The sequence below is a fragment of the Polyodon spathula genome, chromosome 9 (genome assembly GCF_017654505.1).
Source record: "Polyodon spathula isolate WHYD16114869_AA chromosome 9, ASM1765450v1, whole genome shotgun sequence".
NCBI lineage: Eukaryota > Metazoa > Chordata > Actinopteri > Acipenseriformes > Polyodontidae > Polyodon > Polyodon spathula.
In genome coordinates, this window is record NC_054542.1 from 5,633,943 (window position 1) to 5,657,767 (window position 23,825).

A 23,825-nucleotide genomic window follows, 5' to 3' on the forward strand; every position below is an offset into this window, starting at 1 on the left:
ACAGAAAAACTATATAACTGGTCAATTGTAAAAGGATCTTGTGTAGGGACTATTGTTAACAGTGTGTATGGATATATTGGAATATGTATATTAATTGTACAAGAGTGTACAGAGGATCTAATGAAGAAAGAAGTACATGTTTGATCAACTACTTCATTATATGGGGCCATGTGTGAAAAAAAAATGAAGAATTATAATGTCCGGGTTTTAACAATTTTTTTTTTCACTTATAGAATTTGTACCGAAATTAAGATTTATAAATGCTGTGAAAATAAATAAATACATTTTTAAAATTTTTACATTCATATATAATTTTTAAATCTTAAAATATTTAGCAACTTTTCAACTTTTAAATGCTAAATCTTTTTTTTTTAATATATATTTAGTTTTTCTGTTCACAAATAAATCTGGATTTTGTGAACTTAAATATTTAAATAAATCTTAAATCTCTTAACAAGATTTAACATTTAGCTCAATACAGTATTTAACTAGATATTAAATCTCTTAACTAGATTTAATATTTTAGCTGAATATTTAACGTGATTTGATTGGCTCTTCTAATGCTAATCAGGGAGGAAATATAAAAATTTCAGCATTACAAGAACCAGTCAAATTTATCAGATTTATTTGTGAGGCGTTAAATCTTGATTCTCAAAATAAATATTTAATAACAAAATATATATTTATTTTTAAAATAAAGATTTAGCATTTAAATTATTGAAAAGTTGCTAAATATTTTAAGATTTATAAACTATATTTGAATAAGCACATGTAGAAAATATTTATTTATTTTCACAACATATATAAAAATAATTCGTGACACTTCTTATAATAAATAAAAGTGTTTACAAATCTGGAAAAAAAGACATTTTAAAATATTAACGCTTTTTTTTTTTTCACATCACCCCATACTTCATTGCTGTGCTTTTTAATTTCATGTACAGTATTTACGGTTCAAGTGATATGCCACAGGCTTTACACAATCTCCTGTCAGTGGAATTTCTAATCGTCCTCCCTGTTTTCAATCCTGTCATTTATGGTTTAAACCTTCAAAAGATCCGGAACAAAGTCACAAGAATGTGCAGCAGAAACAAAGTAATTCACACTTAATAGATTCCAGATGTAGTTGCTACTATCGTCTTACATTTGTAAGACATCAAAGCGTTATATTGTTTTATATACATATCTAATAATAACATAATAATAATAAGTATATACTGTGTGTGTGTATATTATATATATATATAAAATAATTATAATATATATATCTATATATATATATATATATAATAATACTCAACATTTAATTGCAATGCAAAATAGAAAGAAAACTAAGTAGTTTCCTAAGATACGTGCTCATTCATGGTTATCTCATCTGCAACAGACCAATACGGCTTAAATACAATTTCTTGCACATGTTAGTTATGTATATAAATACATTATAGTATATATACATGTATTCGTTGTATAAATGTGCCATTAGAGAAAAACGTAGGTATTAACTGAATATATTGTTAAAATGGAAAAAAAGCATGTTTTTTTTTTTGTTTTGTTTTTTAACTGCTTCCTTATGGTATAAAGGGGGAGCTCAGTATTCACTTAAGTTTCCCAAGTCTAGTATTCATGAGTTGAATAATAAGCATGTTTGGTGGGACGATTAAAATGGTATTCTCACAATTAAAAGTGAAAAGTCTCGTGGAGCATTTTATGCTGGATGAACTGACCTTTAGGATTTAGTTTCCAATCTGAATTATTAAAAATGTGAAACATTATCCAAACGCATACATTCATTACTGCAGAGTTATTACAAGTGTACTCCCATATAACTATATAGAAAAATACATTTCTAATACATGCTGATCATTTACCCAGCTCTAAATTAAATATTTTTCATAACTATTAACTTTGTATTTTTTGTTTCTAGGTATAAATGATAACTGGGATCTTCCGGAGTAACAATGGAAAACGCATCCCATGTTTCATCGTTTACACTTATTGCATTTGGAGATATGGGAAACAACAAATATATATATTTTGCTATCACTCTAATAGGGTATCTTTTTATAATCAGTGTTAATTCATGTTTTATTTTATTAATAATACTACAGAAAAGCCTCCATGAACCAATGTACATCTGCCTCTGTAATTTATTTATTAATGCCCTCTTAGGAACTGTTAGCTTCTATCCTTCATTTTTGTATCATCTTCTTTCAGACACCCAAGTCATTTCTTATGGATTTTGTTACACTCAAATGTGTGTTATGTATACATATGTTATGGGTGAAATGACAATTCTAACAGTTATGGCCTATGACAGGTATGTAGCAATATACTTGCCATTAAAATACAACACTGTCATGACATGTACAAAACTGTACAAATTATTACTTGCAGCCTGGATCTATCCTGTTGTGATGGTGTCCTTTTTACTCATCTTTTCTGTGTCAGTTCCTTTATGTGGAAACCAGATTAATAAATTGTATTGTTACAAGTGGGATGTTATGAAGCTATCTTGTGTAGACACGACTGTTCATAATATTTTGGGATTCTTGGTATATGCTTTATTTATTCCACTCTTTTCTTTTATTGTATACTCTTACATTAAAATACTTATAGTATGCCATAACAGCTCCAAAGAACACAACAGGAAAGCTTTGCAAACCTGTCTTCCACATTTAATTTCATTTATCAGCTTTTATGCTACTGTGTTATCAGAAATTATTCTAAGCCGATTAAACCCTAAGAATGTGTCAAACATTGTACGCACAATCACATCACTGGAACTTCTAATTGTTCCTCCTCTTTTGAATCCCATTATTTATTGCCTGATTCTGCCTGAGATCCGTAAAAGAGTTGTTAAAATATTTAGAGGAAAACAAATTGGTCCAAAAGTAACAATTCCAAATGCAACCAGGCACTAGCTCCATTTATTTTAACAAAAACAAACTCTGACAATGCAAACGTTTGCTATGTGTCATGATGCTGCTGTATATTTAAGCAAAGCTGATCCTGCACTCTGCTTTGAAGTGCCCTCAGGGTTACACAGTGGAGACGTTGGCATATCAATGCAAATGAGCACAATCATTTACATATAGAGGGAATAAGACAAGAACTCAGCATGGATGAACTCCATTTACCTTAATTGATTAAAAGACACCATACTGTAGAATCTTTTGAAAGACTTCTTCCTCAAGATAAGCAGGGACTCCTTCTGGAGGCATTTATACCAATTATATTTTTGTATGTTCATTATCCAAAGCAGACTAAAGAAAATGCAATTGGGTAACACTTCATGTTTTCATAATTAAGGGAAATGCTTTTCATTCAGAACATGACCAAAAATCATTTAATAAAGTTAGTAGTTTTTAAACCCCAAGTGTATTTTTTACTTATTTACTGTGCAATGTGCATGCGATGTATTAAAAGTTTTACATTTGATGATTTCAATTGTTTATGATAGGCAAAAAACAATTGAAAAGACAACAAAAAGGGTTATTATTTTTTCATTCAATATTAGGCTAAGATTTTCAGACTCACAGATACAACATATTCAAATAGTATGTTCGGAAGGTTATTCTTGGTTGTCAGAAGAAAATGAAAAGTGAAAGAAAGGTATTTTGTCTTTACCATAAATTGTGTATAAATTGAAATACAAATTATTAGTCTTTCATATGCACATACCTTCTGAAATTGCACCTGCATAGTGTGTCTGTCTAGAAAGGTAGACGTTCAGCCAGAGGTGAAGAGACAGTGTCAAATGCAACAAACACACCAGAGCTGCTCTGCACTGAACTAGCATCTGATGCACTCGTTTATGAGCAGAAGACGATCTACTTCAAGTCTGCTCTCCATGAACAACTGCAGCTTGGAGAAAGAGAAAACTACACCAGCTTTCCATTTCTGTTTTCTGTATTGTATTGTAAAAATGTGTTTGAAAAATAAAAGTGCATTAAAAAGAATTCTACGCATTTTTTTCGTTAGATATTAAAACCTAATGCGATCCTCTGAACAGCATTGACTTATCTTATTTTCACAAATGTTAGAGGGGAAAACACATACAGTGCTTCATCTATTTTTCTAGATGAAAAAATGCACTAATTTGGTTAATTTACAGTTAATTTACAGGTAAACTATAAATATACTATATTTTACTGTATAAGGACCATTCACTAATTCACTGTAAAATAACAGTTTATATATATATATATATATAAACCGTTATTTTACAGTAAGAAAATCAAAAATCCAACCCCTTTCTTACAACCCCCAAAACAAAATCACATAATGTGTCGGAAACTGATGTATTATACACACATAAGATAGGATATTTACTAGATAGGGCTGAAAATGTATCTCCAAGGCTAAATCAATATTTATAGAGGCAGTACATCTTTTCCACATCTATCCCAAATGTAAGTAGGTCTGAGTCTACTGCATAAATGATAATACTGTTAAATGCTAATTTTTTTTTAAAAATATATATTTTGTTTTTCTGTTCGCATATAAATCTGGATTTTGTGAACTTAAATATTTAACTAAATCTTAAATCTAAAAAATGTTTTACATTTAGCTAAATACAGTATTTAACTAAATGTTAACTCTCTTAACTAGATTTAACATTTTAGCTGAATATTTAACATGATTTGATTGGCTCTTCTAATGCTAATCGGGAAATATAAAAATTTCAGCATTACAAGAACCAGTCAAATTTATCAGATTTATTTGTGAGGCGTTAAATCTTGATTCTCAAAATAAATATTTAATGACAAAATATATATTTATTTTTAAAATAAAGATTTAGCATTTAAATGTTGAAAAGTTGCTAAATATTTTAAGATTTATAAACTATATTTGAATAAACACATGTAGAAAATATTTATTTTCACAATATTTACAAATCTGGAAAAAAAGACATTAAAATATTAACGCTTTTTTTTTTTTTCACATCACCCCATACTTCATTGCTCTGCTTTTTGCTTTCATGTACAGTATTTACGGTTCAAGTGATATGCCACAGGCTTTACACAATCTCCTGTCAGTGGAATTTCTATTCATCTTGCCTGTTTTCAATCCTGTCATTTATGGTTTAAACCTTCAGAAGATCCGGAACAAAGTTACAAAAATGTGCAGCAGAAACAAAGTAATTAACACTAATAGATTCCAGATGTAGTTGCTACTATCGTCTTACATTTGTAAGAGATCAAAGAGTTATATTGTTTTCTATACCTATCTAATAATAATAATAATAATAACTGTATTATATACTGTGTGTGTGTGTGTGTGTGTGTGTGTGTGTGTGTGTGTGTGTGTGTGTGTGTGTGTGTGTGTGTATATATATATATATATATATATATATATATATATATATATATATATATAACAAAAAAAAACATTTAATTGCAATGCAAAATAGAAAGAAAACTAAGTAGTTTCCCAAGATACGTGCTCATTCATGGTTATCTCATCTGCAACAGACTAAAGAAATAAAATAACATAAAATAACATAAGTTTATTAAGCCTGATGCACTTTTTCACCTGAACTGTAAACCTGAAAGGAAGCACCGGTGAGGCTGCACCTAGAGTACCTAGAGTATTGAAATACGGCTTAAATATAATTTATTGCACATGTTAGTTATGTATATAAAAACATTATAGTACATCTACATGTATTCATTGTTTAAATGTGCCATTAGAGAAAAACGTTGGTATTAACTGCATATAGGTGTTATGTATACATATATCATGGGTGAAATGACAATTCTAACAGCTATGGCCTATGACAGGTATGTAGCAATATACTTGCCATTAAAATACAACACTGTCATGACATGTACAAAACTGTACAAATTATTACTTGCAGCCTGGATCTATCCTGTTGTTATGGTGTCTTTTGCAATCATCTTTTCTGTGTCAGTTCCTTTATGTGGAAACCAGATTAATAAATTGTATTGTTACAAGTGGGATGTTATGAAGCTATCTTGTGTAGACACAACTGTTAATAATATTTTGGGATTTTTGGTATATGCTTCATTTATTCCACTCTTTTCTTTTATTGTATACTCTTACATTAAGATACTTATAGTATGCCATAACAGCTCCAAAGAACACAACAGGAAAGCTTTGCAAACCTGTCTTCCACATTTAATTTCATTAATCAGCTTTTATGCTACTGTGTTATCAGAAATTATTCTAAGCCGATTAAACCCTAAGAATGTGTCAAACATTGTACGCACAATCACATCACTGGAACTTCTAATTGTTCCTCCTCTTTTGAATCCCATTATTTATTGCCTGATTCTTCCTGAGATCCGTAAAAGAGTTGTTAAAACATTTAGAGGAAAACAAATTGGTCCAAAAGTAATAATTCCAAATGCAACCAGGCACTAGCTCCATTTATTTTAACAATAAAAACCTCTGACAATGCAAATGTATGCTATGTGGCATGACGCTGCTCTATATTTAAGCAAAGCTGATCTTGCACTCTGCTTTAAAGTGCCCTCAGGGTTACACACTGGTGACGTTGGCATATCAATGCAAATGAGCACAATCATTTACATATAGAGGGAATAAGACAAGAACTCAGCATGGATGAACTCCTTCTACCTTAATTGATTAAAATAAACCATACCGTAGTATCTTTCGACAGACTTCTTCCTCAAGATAAGCAGGGACCCCACTGCAGGCATTTATATCAGTCATATTTTTTATGTTCATTACCCAAAGGAGCCTAAAGATAATGCAATTGGGTAACACTTCATGTTTTCATAATTAAGGGAAATGCTTTTCTTCAGAACATGACCAGAAATCATTTAATGAAGTTAATAGTTTTTAAGCAACAAATATATTTTTACTTATTTACTGTACAGTGTGGATGTGATTTATTAAAAGTTTTACATTTGGTGATTTCAATTGTTTATGACAGGTATAAATCACTTGAAGACAATACAAAAATGGTTATTATTTTTCACTTCAATGTTCTCCACACAAGGAAATCTGCAGCCTTTAAAAAGGTTGTCAGAGTCACAGATATAACATGTTCAAATCATTTATTCATTGATTTATTAACTGAGAAAAGTTATAATACATCAAGTAACAAACATTAACAAAGTGTTAACAAACTGTTAACATGCTAGTAACTAATGTCTATTAGTATAAGTAACAAATAGTATATTAACTGTTAGCAAACTGTTAACAGACTAGTTACTAATGTTTATAAATACAAGTAACAAATAGTCTATTAACTGATAACTAACGTAACCAATGTTTATTAATACAAGTAACAAATAGTCTATCAACTGTTAACTAACTGCTAACGGACAAGTAACTAATGTTTATTAATGTATTTACTAATAGTTTGTTAATAGTTAATAGGTGCCCCTTAAAATAAAGCGTGACCCAAAATATAAAGATACAATCATCCATCCCTTGTTTGAAGAAAGCCAGGCGTGTACCATGACATGCTCTCTAGGCATCTCCAAGTCTTTGTAATGTTGATACACATTGATTTCCATCAGGTCTGCCTCTTAAGGGGTTTAGATTTCAATGTGTGGATTTTCCATTTTATTTTTCAATATTATTCTAATATTGAATTTGTAAAAGTGATTTATCTATTCATGTATAGTCTTATAAAGTTTCTATTTGTTATATTTCTGCTCTAAATGATCTAATCAGAACTGGGTACATTAAGAACCTGCCCCGTCACAATAGACTGATCCCTTGTTTAAAACCATTGTTCAAGTAATGTGTAATCACCTTGATCCTGAGTATTGAGAGAGCCAGCACACCAAAAGCAAGCGTCTTTACCACTATGCAGGTGTTGAAAAGGAGATTTTAACCTCAGCTCATCAACAGGGGTATGAACAACCCAAATGCTTGTTCAAGGGGGGAGGAGGCTGAATAAGGCCATGTGTGTTTTGCACAAGGGGGAGGAATTGTTTTGACTAACCATTTTTGGTTTAACTACAATCTGTCTCCTGCCTCAAAAATAATAATACAAAATAACAGTCCACAAGGAAGGCTGATATGGTTGGTGATGTCACCATAATGTCCTCAAGGAAGAAAAACAGTATCAAAGCCTCCCTGGATATTAGTAACTAAGAATAAACCAACCTGTAATGAGAAGTATATAAAGCCCAGCAAAGCTGTGCCTGACACCACTACACACCTGCTCTGCTGTCTGCTGGCATCTCCACAGAAAGGCCTTCAAAGTCAGGTAAATGGATAGTCAGGTTATTCTGTTATTGTTTAACTGCACACATCTGTCATTTTGTATTGCTTTTTTTGTGTTAGGAATGATTTCCTCAAAGTGAGATTATAAATGAATTGTCAATCCCTTTGTTTTTTATTTTCTGTAGGTATGAAATAGATTTTAACTGCTGTTTTCTTGTATTTTTCTATACTGATGTTTACAGTATGTGTTGGTAGTAATGTCGCGCCCACATTGAAAAACTATATAACTGGTCAATTGTAAAATGATCTTGTGTAGGGACTATTGTTAACAGTGTGTATGGATATGTTAGAATATGTATATTAATTGTACAAGAGTGTACGGAGGATCTAGTGAAGAAAGAAGTACATGTTTGATCAACTACTTCATTATGGGGAGTCATGTGTAAAAAAAAAAGTGAATATTTTAAAATGTCTTTTTTCCCAAACTTAACTTAAATCTTGTATTTTTTCCCCAGATTTATAAATTTTGTGAAAATAAATTAATACATTTTTTAAATATGTACATTCATATAATTTATAAATCTTAAAATATCTAGCAGCTTTTCAACATTTAAATACTAAATCTTTATTTTAAAAATAAATATATGTTTTGTTATATATATATATATATATATATATATATATATATATATATATATATATATATATATATATTTTTTTTTTTTTTTTGACAATCAAAGATTTAGCTATTCACAAATAAATCTGGATTTTGTGAACTTAAATATTTAACTGCATGTTAAATCTCTAAAAAATTTACATTAAGCTAAATATTTAACTACATGTTAAATCTCTTAACTAGATTTAACATTTAGCTGAATATTTAACTGGCCAGCTAAAGCTCTAAAAAAGATTTAATATTTAGGTGAATATTTAACATGATTTGATTGGCTCTTCTAATGCTAATTGGGAAATATGCAAATTTCAGAATTACAAGAGCCAATCAAATTTGTCAGATTTATTTGTGAAAAACTAAATCTTGGTTTTCAAAATAAATTTTTAATGACAAAATATATATTTGTTTTTAAAATAAACAATAAGCATTTAAATGTTGAAAAGTTGCTAAATATTTTAAGATTTGAATGTACATATTTAAAAAATGTTCACTACATTTGTAAATCTGCAAAAAATACAAGATTTAAGTTAAATCTGGGGAAAAAATACAAGATTTAAATTAAATCTGTAAAACAATACATGTTAAAATATTAATGTTTTTTTCTTTTTTTCACATGGCACCACATACTACATTGCTGTGCTTTTTGATTTCATGTACAGTAGATACGGTTCAAGTGATATGCCACAGGCTTTACACAATCTCCTGTCAGTGGAATTTCTAATCGTCCCCCTTGTTTTCAATCCTGTCATTTATCGTTTAAACGTTCAAATGATCCGGAAGTCACAAGAATGTGCAGCAGAAACAAAGTAATTCACACTTAATAGATTCCAGATGTAGTCTTACATTTGTAAGACATCAAAGCATTACGTTGTTTTCTATACATAATAATAATATTAATAATAATTTATGTGTATATGCAAAGAAAGATAGAAAAAATGAGTAGTTTCCTATGGTACGTGATCTCACAGGGTTATTTCATTTGCAATTGACTGAAGAAATTCACAGAATCACAGAAGTTAAATAAGCCTGATGCACCTTTTCACCTAAATTGTAAACCTGAAAGGAGGCACTGGTGAGGCTGCACCTAGAGTATCTAGAGTACAGCAATACGGCTTAAATACAACTTAGTGCATATGTTATGCTATGTATATAAATACAGTCCAGTACATATACATGTTTTCATGTATTCGATGTACAAATGTCTCATTAGAGAAAAAGAAAAGTAGGTATTAACTGTACATATTGTTAAAATGGATTTAAAAAGTGTATGTGTTTGTTTTTTTTGTTTTTTTTAACTACTCACTTATGGTATAAAGGGGGGAGCTCAGTATTTACTTACTTTTCCCAAGTCTAGTTTTAATGTGTTGAATAATAAGCATGTTTTCAGGTTTGTCTGGAGGGAAATGCTCCAGGAACTTCCACACTTGTTGGAGTATCAACACTCAAACCTAAACCTAACCTTTCTACCCCAAACTTCTAACTTAATACTATTAACTACAGAATTGCACAATTATTATTGAGCCCCCTCTGTGGGATGATTAAAATGGTATTCTCACAATTAAAAGTGAAAAGTCTCGTTGAGCATTTCATGCTTGATGAATGGGCCTTTAGGGGTTAGTTTCCAATCTGAATTATTAAAAATGTGAAACGTTATCCAAACGCATACATTCATTACTGCAGCGTTATTACAAGTGCAGTCCCATATAACTATAGAGAAAAATACATTTCTAATACATGCTGATCATTTACTCAGCTCTAAATTAAATATTTTTCATAACTATTGACTTTATATTTTGTGTTCCTAGGTATAAATGAAAACTGGGATCTTCCGGAGTAACAATGGAAAACGCATCCCATGTTTCATCGTTTACACTAATAATAATTTATTTGCGAACGGAAAAACAAAATACATATTTAAAAAAAAAAAAAAATAGCATTTAAAAGTTGAAAAGTTGCTAAATATTTTAAGATTTATAAACTATATTTGAATAAACACATTTAGAAAATATTTATTTATTATTTTCACAATATTTACAAATCTGGGGAAAAATACATGATTTAAGTTCAATCTGGAAAAAAAAAAAACATTACAATATTAACGCTTTTTTTTTTCACATGGCACCCTATACTTCATTGCCGTGCTTTTTGATTTCATGTACAGTATTTACGGTTCAAGTGATATGCCACAGGTTTTCCACAATCTCCTGTCAGTGGAATTTCTAATCGTCCTCCCTGTTTTCAATCCTGTCGTTTATGGTTTAAACCTTCAAAAGATCCGGAACAAAGTCACAAGAATGTGCAGCAGAAACAAAGTAATACAAACTTAATAGATTACAAATGGAGTTGCTACTATCGTCTTACATTTGTAGGACATCAAAGCATTATGTTGTTTTCTATACATAATAATAATAATAATAATAATAATAATAATAATAATAATAATAATAATAATAATTGTGTGTATATATATATATATATATATATATATATATATATATATATATATATATATATATATATATATATATATATTTTTTTTTTTTTTTTTTTTTTTTACAAGGCACACTTATTTGCAAAGCAAAATAGAAAAAAAATCAGTAGTTTCCAAAGGTACGTCATCTCACAGGGTTATCTCATTTGCAATTGACTGAAGAAATTCACAGAATCACAAAATTTAAATAAGCCTGATGCACTTTTTCAACTGAATTGTAAACCTGAAAGGAGGCACAGGTGAGGCTGCACCTAGAGTACCTAGAATAATGCAATACGGCTTAAATACAATTTAATGCATATGTTATGCTATGTATATAAATACAATACAATACATATACATGTTTTCATATATTCGAAGTATAAATGTGCCATTAGAGAAAAAAAAGTAGGTAATAGCTGTACGTATTGTTAAAAAGGAATAAAAAAGTGTATGTGTTTGTTTTTTTTTTTTGTTTTTTTTTTTAACTGCTTACTTACGGTATAAAGGGGGAGCTCAGTATTTGCTCATTTTCCCCAAGTCTAGTTTTCATGTGTTGAATAATAAGCATGTTTTCGGTTTGTCCGGAAGGAAATACTCCAGGTACATCCACACTTACTGGAGTTTCAACACTCAAACCTAAACCTTTCTACCCCAAACTTCTAACTTAATACTATTTTTAAAGTAACTATAAAATTGCACAATTACTATTCAGCCCCCTCGGTGGGATGAATAAAATGGTATTCTCACAATTAAAAGTGAAAAGTCTCGTGGAGCATTTTATGCTGGATGAACGGACCTTTAGGGGTTAGTTTCCAATCTGAATTATTAAAAATGTGAAACATTATCCAAACGAATACATTCATTACTGCAGAGATATTACAAGTGCACTCCCATATAACTATAGGGAAAAATACATTTCTAATACATGCTGATCATTTACTCAGCTCTAAATTAAATATTTTTCATAACTGTTAACTTTGTATTTTTTGTTCCTAGGTATAAATGAAAACTGGGATCTCCCGGATTAGCAATGGAAAACGCATCCCATGTTTCATCGTTTACACTTATAGCATTTGGAGATATGGGTAACAACAAATATGTATATTTTGCTGTCACTCTAATAGGGTATCTTTTTATGGTCAGTGTAAATTCATGTTTTATTTTACTAATAATACTAGAGAAAAGCCTCCATGAGCCAATGTACATCTGCCTCTGTAATTTATTTATTAATGCCCTCTTAGGAACTGCTAGCTTCTACCCTTCATTTCTGTACCATCTTCTTTCAGACACCCAAGTCATTTCTTATGGATTTTGTTACACTCAAATGTGTGTTATGTATACATATATCATGGGTGAAATGACAATTCTAACAGCTATGGCCTACGACAGGTATGTAGCAATATACTTGCCATTAAAATACAACACTGTCATGACATGTACAAAACTGTACAGATTATTACTTGCAGTCTGGATCTATCCTGTTGTTATGGTGTCCTTTAGACTCATCTTTTCTCTGTCAGTTCCTTTATGTGGAAACCAGATTAATAAATTGTATTGTCACAACTGGGATGTTATGAAGTTATCTTGTGTAGACACGACTGTTAATAATATTTTGGGATTTTTGGTGTATGCTTCATTTATTCCACTCTTTTCTTTTATTGTATACTCTTACATTAAAATACTTATAGTATGCCATAACAGCTCCAAAGAACACAACAGGAAAGCTTTGCAAACCTGTCTTCCACATTTAATTTCATTAATCAGCTTTTATGCTACTGCGTTATCAGAAACGGTTCAAAGCCGATTAAACCCTAAGAACCTGTCAAACATTGTACGCACAATCACATCACTGGAACTTCTAATTGTCCCTCCTCTTTTGAATCCCATTATTTATTGCCTGATTCTGCCTGAGATCCGTAAAAGAGTTGTTAAAACATTTAGAAGAAAACACATTGGTCCAAAAATAACAATTCCAAATGCAACCAGGCACTAGCTCCATTTATTTTAACAATAAAAAACTCTGACAACGCAAACATATGCTATGTGGCATGATGCTGCTGTATATTTAAGCAAAGCTGATCCTGCAATCTGCTTTAAAGTGCCCTCAGGTGACGTTGGCATATCAATGCAAATGAGCACAATCATTTACATATAGAGGGAATAAGACAAGAACTCAGCATGGATGAATTCCTTTTACCTTAATTGATTAAAAGACACCATACCATAGTATCTTTCGACAGACTTCTTCCTCAAGATAAGCAGGGACCCTACTGGAGGCATTTATACCAATCATATTTTTTATGTTCATTATCCAAAGGAGACTAAAGATAATGCAATTGGGTAACACTTCATGTTTTCATAATTAAGGGAAATGCTTTTCATACAGAACATGACTATAAATCATATAATGAAGTTAATAGTTTTTAAGCCCTAAGTGTATTTTTACTTATTTACTGTGCGTGCACTGTGCATGTGATGTATTAAAAGTTTTATATTTGATGATTTCAGTTGTTTATGAGTGGTATAAAACAATTGAAGAGATAACAAAAAGGGTTATTATTTTTTAATTCAATATTAGGCTAATGGCTTGTTATTACAAAAAGCTGTTGAAGCTCCACACATGGAAATCTGCAGCCTTTAAAAAGGTTGTCAGAGTCACATATTTAACATGTTCAAATCCTATGTTTGGAAGGTTATTCTTGGTGTGTGTCGGAAGAAAAAGAAAAATGAAAGAAAGGTATTTTGTCTCTACCATAAACTGTGTGTAAATTGAAATACAGATTATTATTCTTTCATATGCACATACCTTCTGAAATTGCACCTGCATAGTGTGTCTGTCTAGAAAGGCAGACGTTCAGCCAGAGGTGAAGAGACAGTGTCAAATGCAACAAACACACCAGAGCTGCTCTGCACTGAACTAGCATCTGATGCACTCGTTTATGAGCAGAAGACGATCTACTTCAAGTCTGCTCTGCATGAACAACTGCAGCTTGGAGAAAGCGAAAACTACACCAGCTTTCCATTTCTGTTTTCTGTATTATAAAAATGTGTTTGAAAAATAAAAGTGCATTAAAAAGAAGACTACGTATTTTTTTCGTTAGATATTAAAACCTAATGCGATCCTCTGAACAGCATTGACTTATCTTATTTTCACAAATGTTAGAGGGGAAAACACATACAGTGCTTCATCTATTTTTCTATTTTACTGTATAAGGACCATTCACTAATTCACTGTTTTAATGTTTTGATTTGATCTAATTGCAAGTGAGATAGCGAAATAAATATGGACCATGATACATAAATATTAAATGTATTATATATATATATATATATACACAAAAAAAGTCATTAACGAGGTGCTGACCCGTATAATGTAATTATATATAGTGAAAATACGGCAATGCAAAAGTTCAAAATTCTTTCAAACAAACTTTCAGTTTTGATGGCTTACCAAAAGTGTTTCCATATAGACATTTATGGTCGCACCCTTGTTGTTTTGCTTCAAAAGAATCAATTGTATAACTCCTTCTCGTTTATTTTCTTGAAAAAAAATCTCTTTATTAGTTTAAAACATGATAGGTTTGTTTTCATAGTCATGTTTTAAACTAATACAGAGATTTTTTTGAAGAAAATAAACTAGCAGGAGTTACACAATTAATGCTTTTCACAAATGTTGAAGAGGGGAAAACATATACATTGCTCCTTCTATTTTTCAAGGTTCAATTATTAATTTGATTAATTCACGGTTAGTCCATATTGCCAGTAAATTATATGCTATATTTTAATGTATAAGGACCATTCACTAATTCACTGTTTCAATGCTTTGATTTTTTCTATTTGCAAGCCAGATCACAAAATAAATAGGGAGCACGATACATAAATATAGTTTTTTTTTTTTTTTAAATGTAATACGTATTCATATCATACATTTACTACACTGGGCTGAAAATTAATTTGCAAGGGGTAAATCAATATTTATAGAGGCAGTACATCTTTTCCACATCTATCCCAAAGGTAAGTAGAGCTGAGTCTACTGGTCTTTGTGGCACTGCTTTGAAGACAGTATCTCATCAGTAGCTTCTTGAAGGATCCCAGGGTGTCAGCTTCAACAACATTACTGGGGAGTTGATTCCAGACCCTCACTATTATCTGTGTGAAAAAGTGCCTCCTATTTTCTATTCTGAATGCTCCTTTGTCTAATCTCCATTTGTGATCCCTGGTCCTTGTTTCTTTTTTCAGGTCGAAAAAGTCCCTTGGGTCGACATTGTCAATACTTTTTAGAATTTTGAATGCTTGAATTAGGTCTCGTAGTCTTCTTTGTTCAAAACTTAACAGATTCAATTATTTTACCCTGTCTGCATATGACATGCCTTTTAAACCCAGAATAATTCTGGTAGCTCTTCTTTGCACTCTTTCTAGAGCAGCAATATCTTTTTTATAGCGAGGTGACCAGAACTGAACACAATATTCAAGATGAGGTCTTACTAATGCATTGTACAGTTTTAACATTACTTCCCTTGATTTAAATTCAACACTTTTCACGATGTATCCGAGCATCTTGTTGGCCTTTTTTATAGTTTCCCCACATTGTCTAGATGAAGACATTTCTGAGTCAACAAAAACACCTAAGTCTTTTTCATAGATTCCTTCTCCAATTTCAGTATCTCCCATATAATATTTATAATGCACATTTTTACTGCCTGCGTGCAGTACAGCACTTTTCTCTATTAAATGTCATTTGCCATGTGTCTGCCCAGTTCTGAATCTTGTCCAGATCATTTTGAATGACCTTTGCTGCTGCAACAGTATTTACAACTCCTCCTATTTTTGTGTTGTCTGCAAATTTAACAAGTTTGCTTACTATACCAGAATCTAAATCATTAATGTAGATTAGGAACAGCATCGGACCTAATACTGATCTCTGTGGTACTCCACTGGTTACCACACTCCATTCTGAGGTTTCTCCTCTAATCAGTACTTTCTGTTTTCTACATGTTAACCACTCCCTAATCCATGTACATGTGTTTCCTTTAATCCCTACTGCTTTCAGTTTGAGAATTAATCTTTTGTGCGGGACTTTGTCAAAAGCTTTCCAGAAATCTAAAACCATGTCATATGCTTTGCAATTATCCATTATTGATGTTGCATCCTCAAAAAAATGAAGCAAGTTAGTTAGACACGATCTCCCTTTCCTAAAACCATGTTGACTGTCTCCCAGGACCCTGTTACCATACAGGTAATTTTCCATTTTGGATCTTATTATAGTTTCCATAAGTTTGCATATAATAGAAGGCTTACTGTTCTGTAGTTACCTGGTTCAGTTTTGTTTCCCTTTTTGTGGATCGGTATTACATTTGCATTTCTAATGTCATTGTATAACAGATTATTTTGCTCATCATCTGAATCTGGTGGTCTATAGCATGCTTCTATTATTATGCCCTTTGAATCTGTGTCCGTTATTCTGACCCATATTGATTCAGCTTTATTTTCTTTGTCCAGGTTTAACACCTGGGCTTCAAGACTGTTTCTTACGTATAGCGCTACCCCTCCTCCTCTTCTGTCCTGCCTGTCTTTCCTATACAGTGTATACCCACAAATATTATATTCGTCCCCATCATTCTCAGACAACCAAGTTTCTGTAACACCTATCAAGTCATAGTTACTTGTTAGTGCAGTAGCTTTAAATTCTAAAATTTTGTTTCTGATACGTCTAGCATTTAGATTAATACATGTAATGGTTGTCTTACCTGAGTCCTTGTTTTGATGCGGTCTCCCTCTTGTTTTTTTGTTGATTTTTCCCCCTTTCCTTTCTAGTTTAAATGCTTCTGAACCTGCTCGAGGATCTTGTCTCCAAGTAGACTGGTTCCCTTTTTATTTAAGTGCAGTCCGTCCCGTCTGTACAGATAGTCCTCGTTGTAGAATGTGGTCCAATGATCAAGATAGGTGAAGCCTTCCCGTGTGCACCATGTCTTCAGCCATGCGTTTAGATTAATTATTTCCAGCTGTCCATATGGTCCTTTGCAAGATGCCGGTAGTATACCAGAAAATACCACAGTTTTGGTCTTCTCTTTTAATTTCCTTCCTAGCTGTCTGAATTTGTTTTCCAGGGATTTTGGTCTGTCTCTTCCAATGTTGTTTGTACCGATGTTCACGACTACTACCAGGTCATCTCCTGTTTGTTTTAGGAGCCTGTCCACGTTCTCAGTGATGTGCTTGACAGAGGCTCCCGGAAGGCAGCACACTGTTGTAGTGAGGGGGTCCAAACTGCGAATTGAACTTGCTGTGTTTCTCAATATGGAGATCCCAACAATCATGACCTCCCTTCTTTTTGCTGTCTGGTCACCACTGTCAATAGGGTCCTGGATGTTGTTGCTTTCGTTCTCTTGTTGTTGGTGACTCAAATTTGTTGGTTGTTTTGATTTCTGGTGGTTGTGTTTGATGAAGTTTCTTTTTTCCCTGCTTCTGCCTACCTGAACCCAACTGTTCTGACCTTCTATCTCCCTGGTGGATTTCATTCTGTTAGGGGTGGTGCAGACTTCCATGAATTGTGGGTGTGCCAGTTCCTCAAGATCCTGTTGCTGTCTCATTTCTTCCAGCTTCATTTCTAGCATAGTTACTAGTTTATGCAAGTCCTGGATCACTCGACACTTTACACACACTTGGTTTAGCTCTGCCTGGTTTTCTCGGATTTCTCACATCATGCAGGTGTCACAGATTACTGGCTTGAAGACCATGTTGATAGTTTTTTTTTTTTTTTTTTTAATTTTAGTTTTTTCTGCAGCCGTCAACCTGCTTTCAAACTGCTTCTAATCTGCTCTGCACTTTACCATGCCTGTACTTCTCCCACGCTGTCACTTCCACTCGCTGTCGCTGGGAAGACTGCCTCGTTTATAGCTGCATTGTTCTGCTGTGCTGTTGGCTCCTCCCCTTCCCGTGTCTCAGAACGGCGCTGAATTTGAATCAGCTGCTCCGAGTTTCAGCTTGTTTGTTATTAGAAAAACATACGTGGCTGTTTGACTTTGAGTTGCAGTGTTTCCCGAATGTCCTGTGTTTTCTGATTAAAGCAATTAAAGATGTAATTTCTCCTTACTGCTTCTAAACTGCTCTGTACTTTTCCATGCCTGTACTTCTCCCACGCTGTTGCTTCCACTCTGTGTGTGTGTGTGTGTGTGTGTGTGTGTATATATATATATATATATATATATATATATATATATATATATATATATATATATATATATATATATATATATATATATATATATATATATATAACACCTCTGAATTATATGTCTTCTCTCTGCCATTGATTCAACAAATCAACAGGGGCTGCACGGCAGTGGTAGCCTGAACAACTTATTTTTTGTAAAAAAAAAAAAATCATATACTGTGTCAGAAACTAAAGTATTATACACACATAAGATAGGACATTTTCTACACTTGGCTGAAAATGAATTTGCAACGGGTAAATAAATATTCATAGAGGTAGCACATCTTTTCCACATCTATCCCAAAGGTAAGTAGGGCTGAGTCTACTGGTGTTGGTGGCACTGCTTTGAAGACAGTAAGTCAAGGCCCAGTCTACTTTGTGATCAAGAAACCTGGCCCTTGATTTTTTTCTATATGCAAGTCAAATAGCAAAATAAATAGGGAGCACTGTATATATATATATATATATATATATATATATATATATATATATATATATATATATATATATATATATATATATATATATATATATATATATATATATATATATATATATATATATATATATATATATATGAACTGTTATTTTCATTAACAAAATCAATAATTAAATAAGAACTTGCATACATAACAAAATATAATGATACAATCATCCATCCCTTGTTTGCAGAAAGCCAGGCGTGTACTATGACATGCTCTCTAGGCGTCTGCAAGCCTTTGTAATGTTGATACACATTGATATCCATCAGGTCTGCCTCTTAAGGGGTTTAGATTTCAACGTGTGGATTTTCCATTTTATTTTTCTATATTATTCTAATATTGAATTTGTAAAAGTGATTTATCTATTTATGTATAGTCTTATGAAGTTTCTATTTGTTATATTTCTGCTCTAAATGATCTCATCAGAACTGAATATGTTAAGAGCCTGCCCCATTGCAATAAACTGAGATCTCTAGATGTAAACCTTGCTAGTACTCTACAGATAGATTTCACAATAAAGTAGTAAAAATACACAACAGCATTTTAAACTGATCCCTTGTTTAAAACCATTGTTCAAGTAATGTGTAATCACCTTGATCCTGAGTACTGAGAGAGCCAGCACACCAAAAGCAAGCGTCCTTAACACTGTACAGGTTTTGAAAAGATGATTTTAACCTCAGCTCATCAACAGGGGTATGAACAACCCAGATGCTTGTTCATGGGGGGAGGAGGCTGAATAAGGCCATGTGTATTTTGCACAAGGGGGAGGAATTGTTTTGACTAACCAGTTTTGGTTTAACTACAATCTGTCTCCTGCTCAAAAATAATTATGCAAAATAACAGTCCACAAGGAAGGCTGATATCGTTGGTGATGTCATCATAATGTCCTCAAGGAAAACAGACAGTATCAAAGACTCCCTGGATATTAATAACTAAGAATAAACCAACCTGTAATGAGACGTATATAAAGCCCAGCAAAGCTGTGCCTGACGCCACTACACACCTGCTCTGCTGTCTGCTGGCATCTCCACAGAAAGGTCTTCAAAGTCAGGTAAATGGATAGTCAGGTTATTCTGTTATTGTTTAACTGCACACATCTGTCATTTTGTATTGCTTTTTTGTGTTAGGAATGATTTCCTCAAAGTGAGATTATAAATGAATTGTCAATCCCTTTGTCTTTTATTTTCTGTAGGTATGAAATAGATTTTAAATGCTGTTTCCTTGTATTTTTCTATAATGATGTTTACATTACGTTTTGGTAGTAATGTCGCACCCACATTGAAAAACTATATAACTGGTCAATTGTAAAAGTATCCTGTGTAGGGACTATTGTTAACAGTGTGTATGGATATGTTAGAATATGTATATTAATTGTACAAGAGTGTACGGAGGATCTAGTGAAGAAAGAAGTACATGTTTGATCAACTACTTCATTATATGGGGCCATGTGTAAAATAAAAAAGTGAATATTTTAAATGTATTTTTTCCCAGATTTAACGTAAATCTTGTATTTTTTCAGATTTATACATGTTGTGAAAATAAATTAATATTTTTTAAATGTGTACATTCAAATATAATTTATAAATCTTAAAATATTGAGCAACTTTTCAACAGTTAATTGCTATTTTAAAAAAAAAAAAATTATTTCTTTTCTTATTCAATATATATGTTGAGGATCAAGATTTCGCAAATAAATATGGATTTTTTGAATTTAAATATTTAACTAAATCTTAAAATGTTTTACATTTAGCTAAATATTTAACTACATGTTAAATCTCTTAACTAGATTTAACATTTTAGCTGAATATTTAACATGATTTGATTGGCTCTTCTAATGCTAATCAGGGAAATATGCGAATTTCAGCATTACAAGAGCCAATCCAATTTATCAGATTTATTTGTGAAAAGCTAAATCTTGATTCTCAAACTAAATATGTAACCACAAAATATATATTTATTTAAAAAAAAAAAGATTTAGCACTTATATGTTGAAAAGTTGTTAAATATGTTAAGATTCATAAATTATATTTGAATGTACACATTTAAAAATATTAATTTATTTTCAAAACATTTCTAAAAGAGAAAAAAATACAAGATTTAAGTTAAATCTGGAGAAAAGATATTAAAATATTAGTTTTTTTTTTTTTTTTTTCACATGGCACCACATACTTCATTGCTGTGTTTTTCTATTTCATGTACAGTAGATACGGTTCAAGTGATATGCCACAGGCTTTACACAATCTCCTGTCAGTGGAATTTCTAATCGTCCCCCCTGTTTTCAATCCTGTCATTTATGGTTTAAACCTTCAAAAGATCCGAAACAAAGTCACAAGAATGTGCAGCAGAAACAAAGTAATTCACACTTAATAGATTCCAAATGGAGTTGCTACTATCGTCTACATTTGTAAGACATTAAAGCATTATGTTGTTTTCTACACATAATAATAATAATAATAATAATAATAATAATAATAATAATAATAATAATAATAATAATAATAATAATAATTGTGTGTGTATGTGTGTATATTAATTGCAAAACAAAATAGAAAAAAAATTGAGTAGTTTTCTAAGATATGTGCTTATACAGGGTTATCTCATCTGCAATTGACTGAAGAAATTCATAGAGTTACATAATTGAATTCAGCCTGATGCACCTTTTCACCTGAATTGTAAACCTGAAAGGAGACACTGGTGAGGCTGCACCTAGAATACCTAGAGTAATGCAATACGATTTAAATACAATTGAATGCATATGTTATGCTATGTATATAAATACAGTACAGTACATATACATGTATTGATGTATTCATTGTATAAATGTGCCATTAGCGAAAAAAAAGTAGGTTTTAACTGTACATATTGTTGTTTTTCGAGATTTACGATTATACTGTAAATACAGTATAATCGTAAATCTCGAAAAACTACTCACTTCTAAATCTTTTGTAGTTATTTTTGTATTACTTTAGTATAAATACATGTTAATTTGGATTCATATGTTGTTTTTTTCTGACTTTATGTGAACGAAAAGACACACATTTGTCGTTTTCCCATTGGAAATAGTGATATTTTGAAATATCACTGTCCTGGTCACAAAAGCAAAGTTTGTGGGGAATAATACCTATTTTCTATACTTTTGAGGCATAAGCAATTAGGAAATAACACTTACTACCCAGGAACAAAAAAAAAAAAAAAAAATGTTACACGGTTTAATAAGCATGTTTTCAGGTTTGTCTGGAGGGAAGTGCTCCAGGAATATGCACACGTATTGGATATCAACACTCAAACCTAAACTTAATCTTTCTACGCCAAACTTCTAACTTAATACTATTTTTAAAGTAACTATCATATTGCATAATTACTATTGGTGGGATGATTAAAATGGTATTCTCACAATTAAAAGTGAAAAGTCTCGTGGAGCATTTTATGCTGGATGAATGGAGCTTTAGGGGTTAGTTTCCAATTATTAAAAATGTGAAACGTTATCCAAACGCATACATTCATTACTGCAGAGTTATTACAAGTGCAGTCCCATATAACTATAGAGAAAAATACATTTCTAATACATGCTGATCACTTACTCAGCTCAAAATTAAATATTTTTCATAACTATTAACTTTATATTTTTTGTTCCTAGGTATAAATGAAAATTGGAATCTTCCTGAAAAACAATGGAAAACTCATCCCATGTTTCATCGTTTACACTTATAGCATTTGGAGATATGGGTAACAATAAATATGTATATTTTGCTGTCACTCTAATAGGGTATCTTTTTCTAATTAGTGTAAATTCATGTTTTATTTTATTAATAATACTACAGAAAAGCCTCCATGAGCCAATGTACATCTGCCTCTGTAATTTATTTATGAATGCCCTCTTAGGAACTGCTAGCTTCTATCCTTCATTTCTGTATCATCTTCTTTCAGACACCCAAGTCATTTCTTATGGATTTTGTTACACTCAAATATGTGTTATGTATACATATATCATGGGTGAAATGACAATTCTAACAGCTATGGCCTATGACAGGTATGTAGCAATATACTTGCCATTAAAATACAACACTGTCATGTCATGTACAAAACTGTACAGATTATTACTTGCAGTCTGGATCTATCCTGTTGTTATGGTGTCATTTGCATTCATCTTTTCTGTGTCAGTTCCTTTATGTGGAAACCAGATTAATAAATTGTATTGTCACAACTGGGATGTTATGAAGCTATCTTGTGTAGACACGACTGTTATTAATATTATTGGATTTTTGATATATGCTTCATTTATTCCACTCTTTTCTTTTACTGTATACTCTTACATTAAAATACTTATAGTATGCCATAAAAGCTCCAAAGAACACAACAGGAAAGCTTTGCAAACCTGTCTTCCACATTTAATTTCATTAATCAGCTTTTATGCTACTGTGTTATCAGAAATTATTCTAAGCCGATTAAACCCTAAGAATGTATCAAACATTGTACGCACAATCACATCACTGGAACTTTTAATTGTTCCTCCTCTTTTGAATCCCATTATTTATTGCCTGATTCTGCCTGAGATCCGTAAAAGAGTTGTTAATACATTTAGAGGAAAACAAATTGGTCCAAAAGTAACAATTCCAAATGCAACCAGGCACTAGCTCCATTTATTTTAACAATAAAAAACTCTGACAATGCAAACGTTTGCTATGTGGCATGATGCTGCTGTATATTTAAGCAAAGCTGATCCTGCACTCTGCTTTAAAGTGCCCTCAGGGTTACACAGTGGTGACGTTGGCATATCAATACAAATAAGGACAATCATTTACATATAGAGGGAATAAG

General features: G+C 31.7%; 2 protein-coding genes across 2 annotated transcripts; both read left to right on the forward strand.

Annotated features, from left to right (window-relative positions):
- The first annotated feature begins 963 nt into the window (after positions 1 to 963).
- On the forward strand, positions 964 to 12,317 carry LOC121321224 (olfactory receptor 51E1-like). The gene is made up of 4 exons (XM_041260122.1): positions 964 to 1,095; positions 2,109 to 2,687; positions 4,958 to 5,140; positions 12,312 to 12,317. The coding sequence occupies exons 1-4, from the start codon at positions 964 to 966 to the stop codon at positions 12,315 to 12,317; spliced, it is 900 nt and encodes a 299-aa protein (XP_041116056.1).
- Positions 12,318 to 12,345: 28 nt separating this feature from the next.
- On the forward strand, positions 12,346 to 13,308 carry LOC121321225 (olfactory receptor 10A3-like). The gene has a single exon (XM_041260123.1). It carries the CDS (start codon positions 12,346 to 12,348, stop codon positions 13,306 to 13,308), a length of 963 nt encoding a protein of 320 aa, XP_041116057.1.
- The last annotated feature ends 10,517 nt before the right edge of the window (positions 13,309 to 23,825 follow it).

Coding starts and splice junctions, on each gene's coding strand:
- LOC121321224 (XM_041260122.1), top strand. CDS start 964: ATGCCACAGGCTTTACACAATCTCCTGTCAGTGGAATTTCTAATCGTC. Junction 1,096..2,108: donor GAATGTGCAGCAGAAACAAA/GTAATTCACACT, acceptor ATAATACTACAG/AAAAGCCTCCATGAACCAAT. Junction 2,688..4,957: donor TTCCACATTTAATTTCATTT/ATCAGCTTTTAT, acceptor ATCACCCCATAC/TTCATTGCTCTGCTTTTTGC.
- LOC121321225 (XM_041260123.1), top strand. CDS start 12,346: ATGGAAAACGCATCCCATGTTTCATCGTTTACACTTATAGCATTTGGA.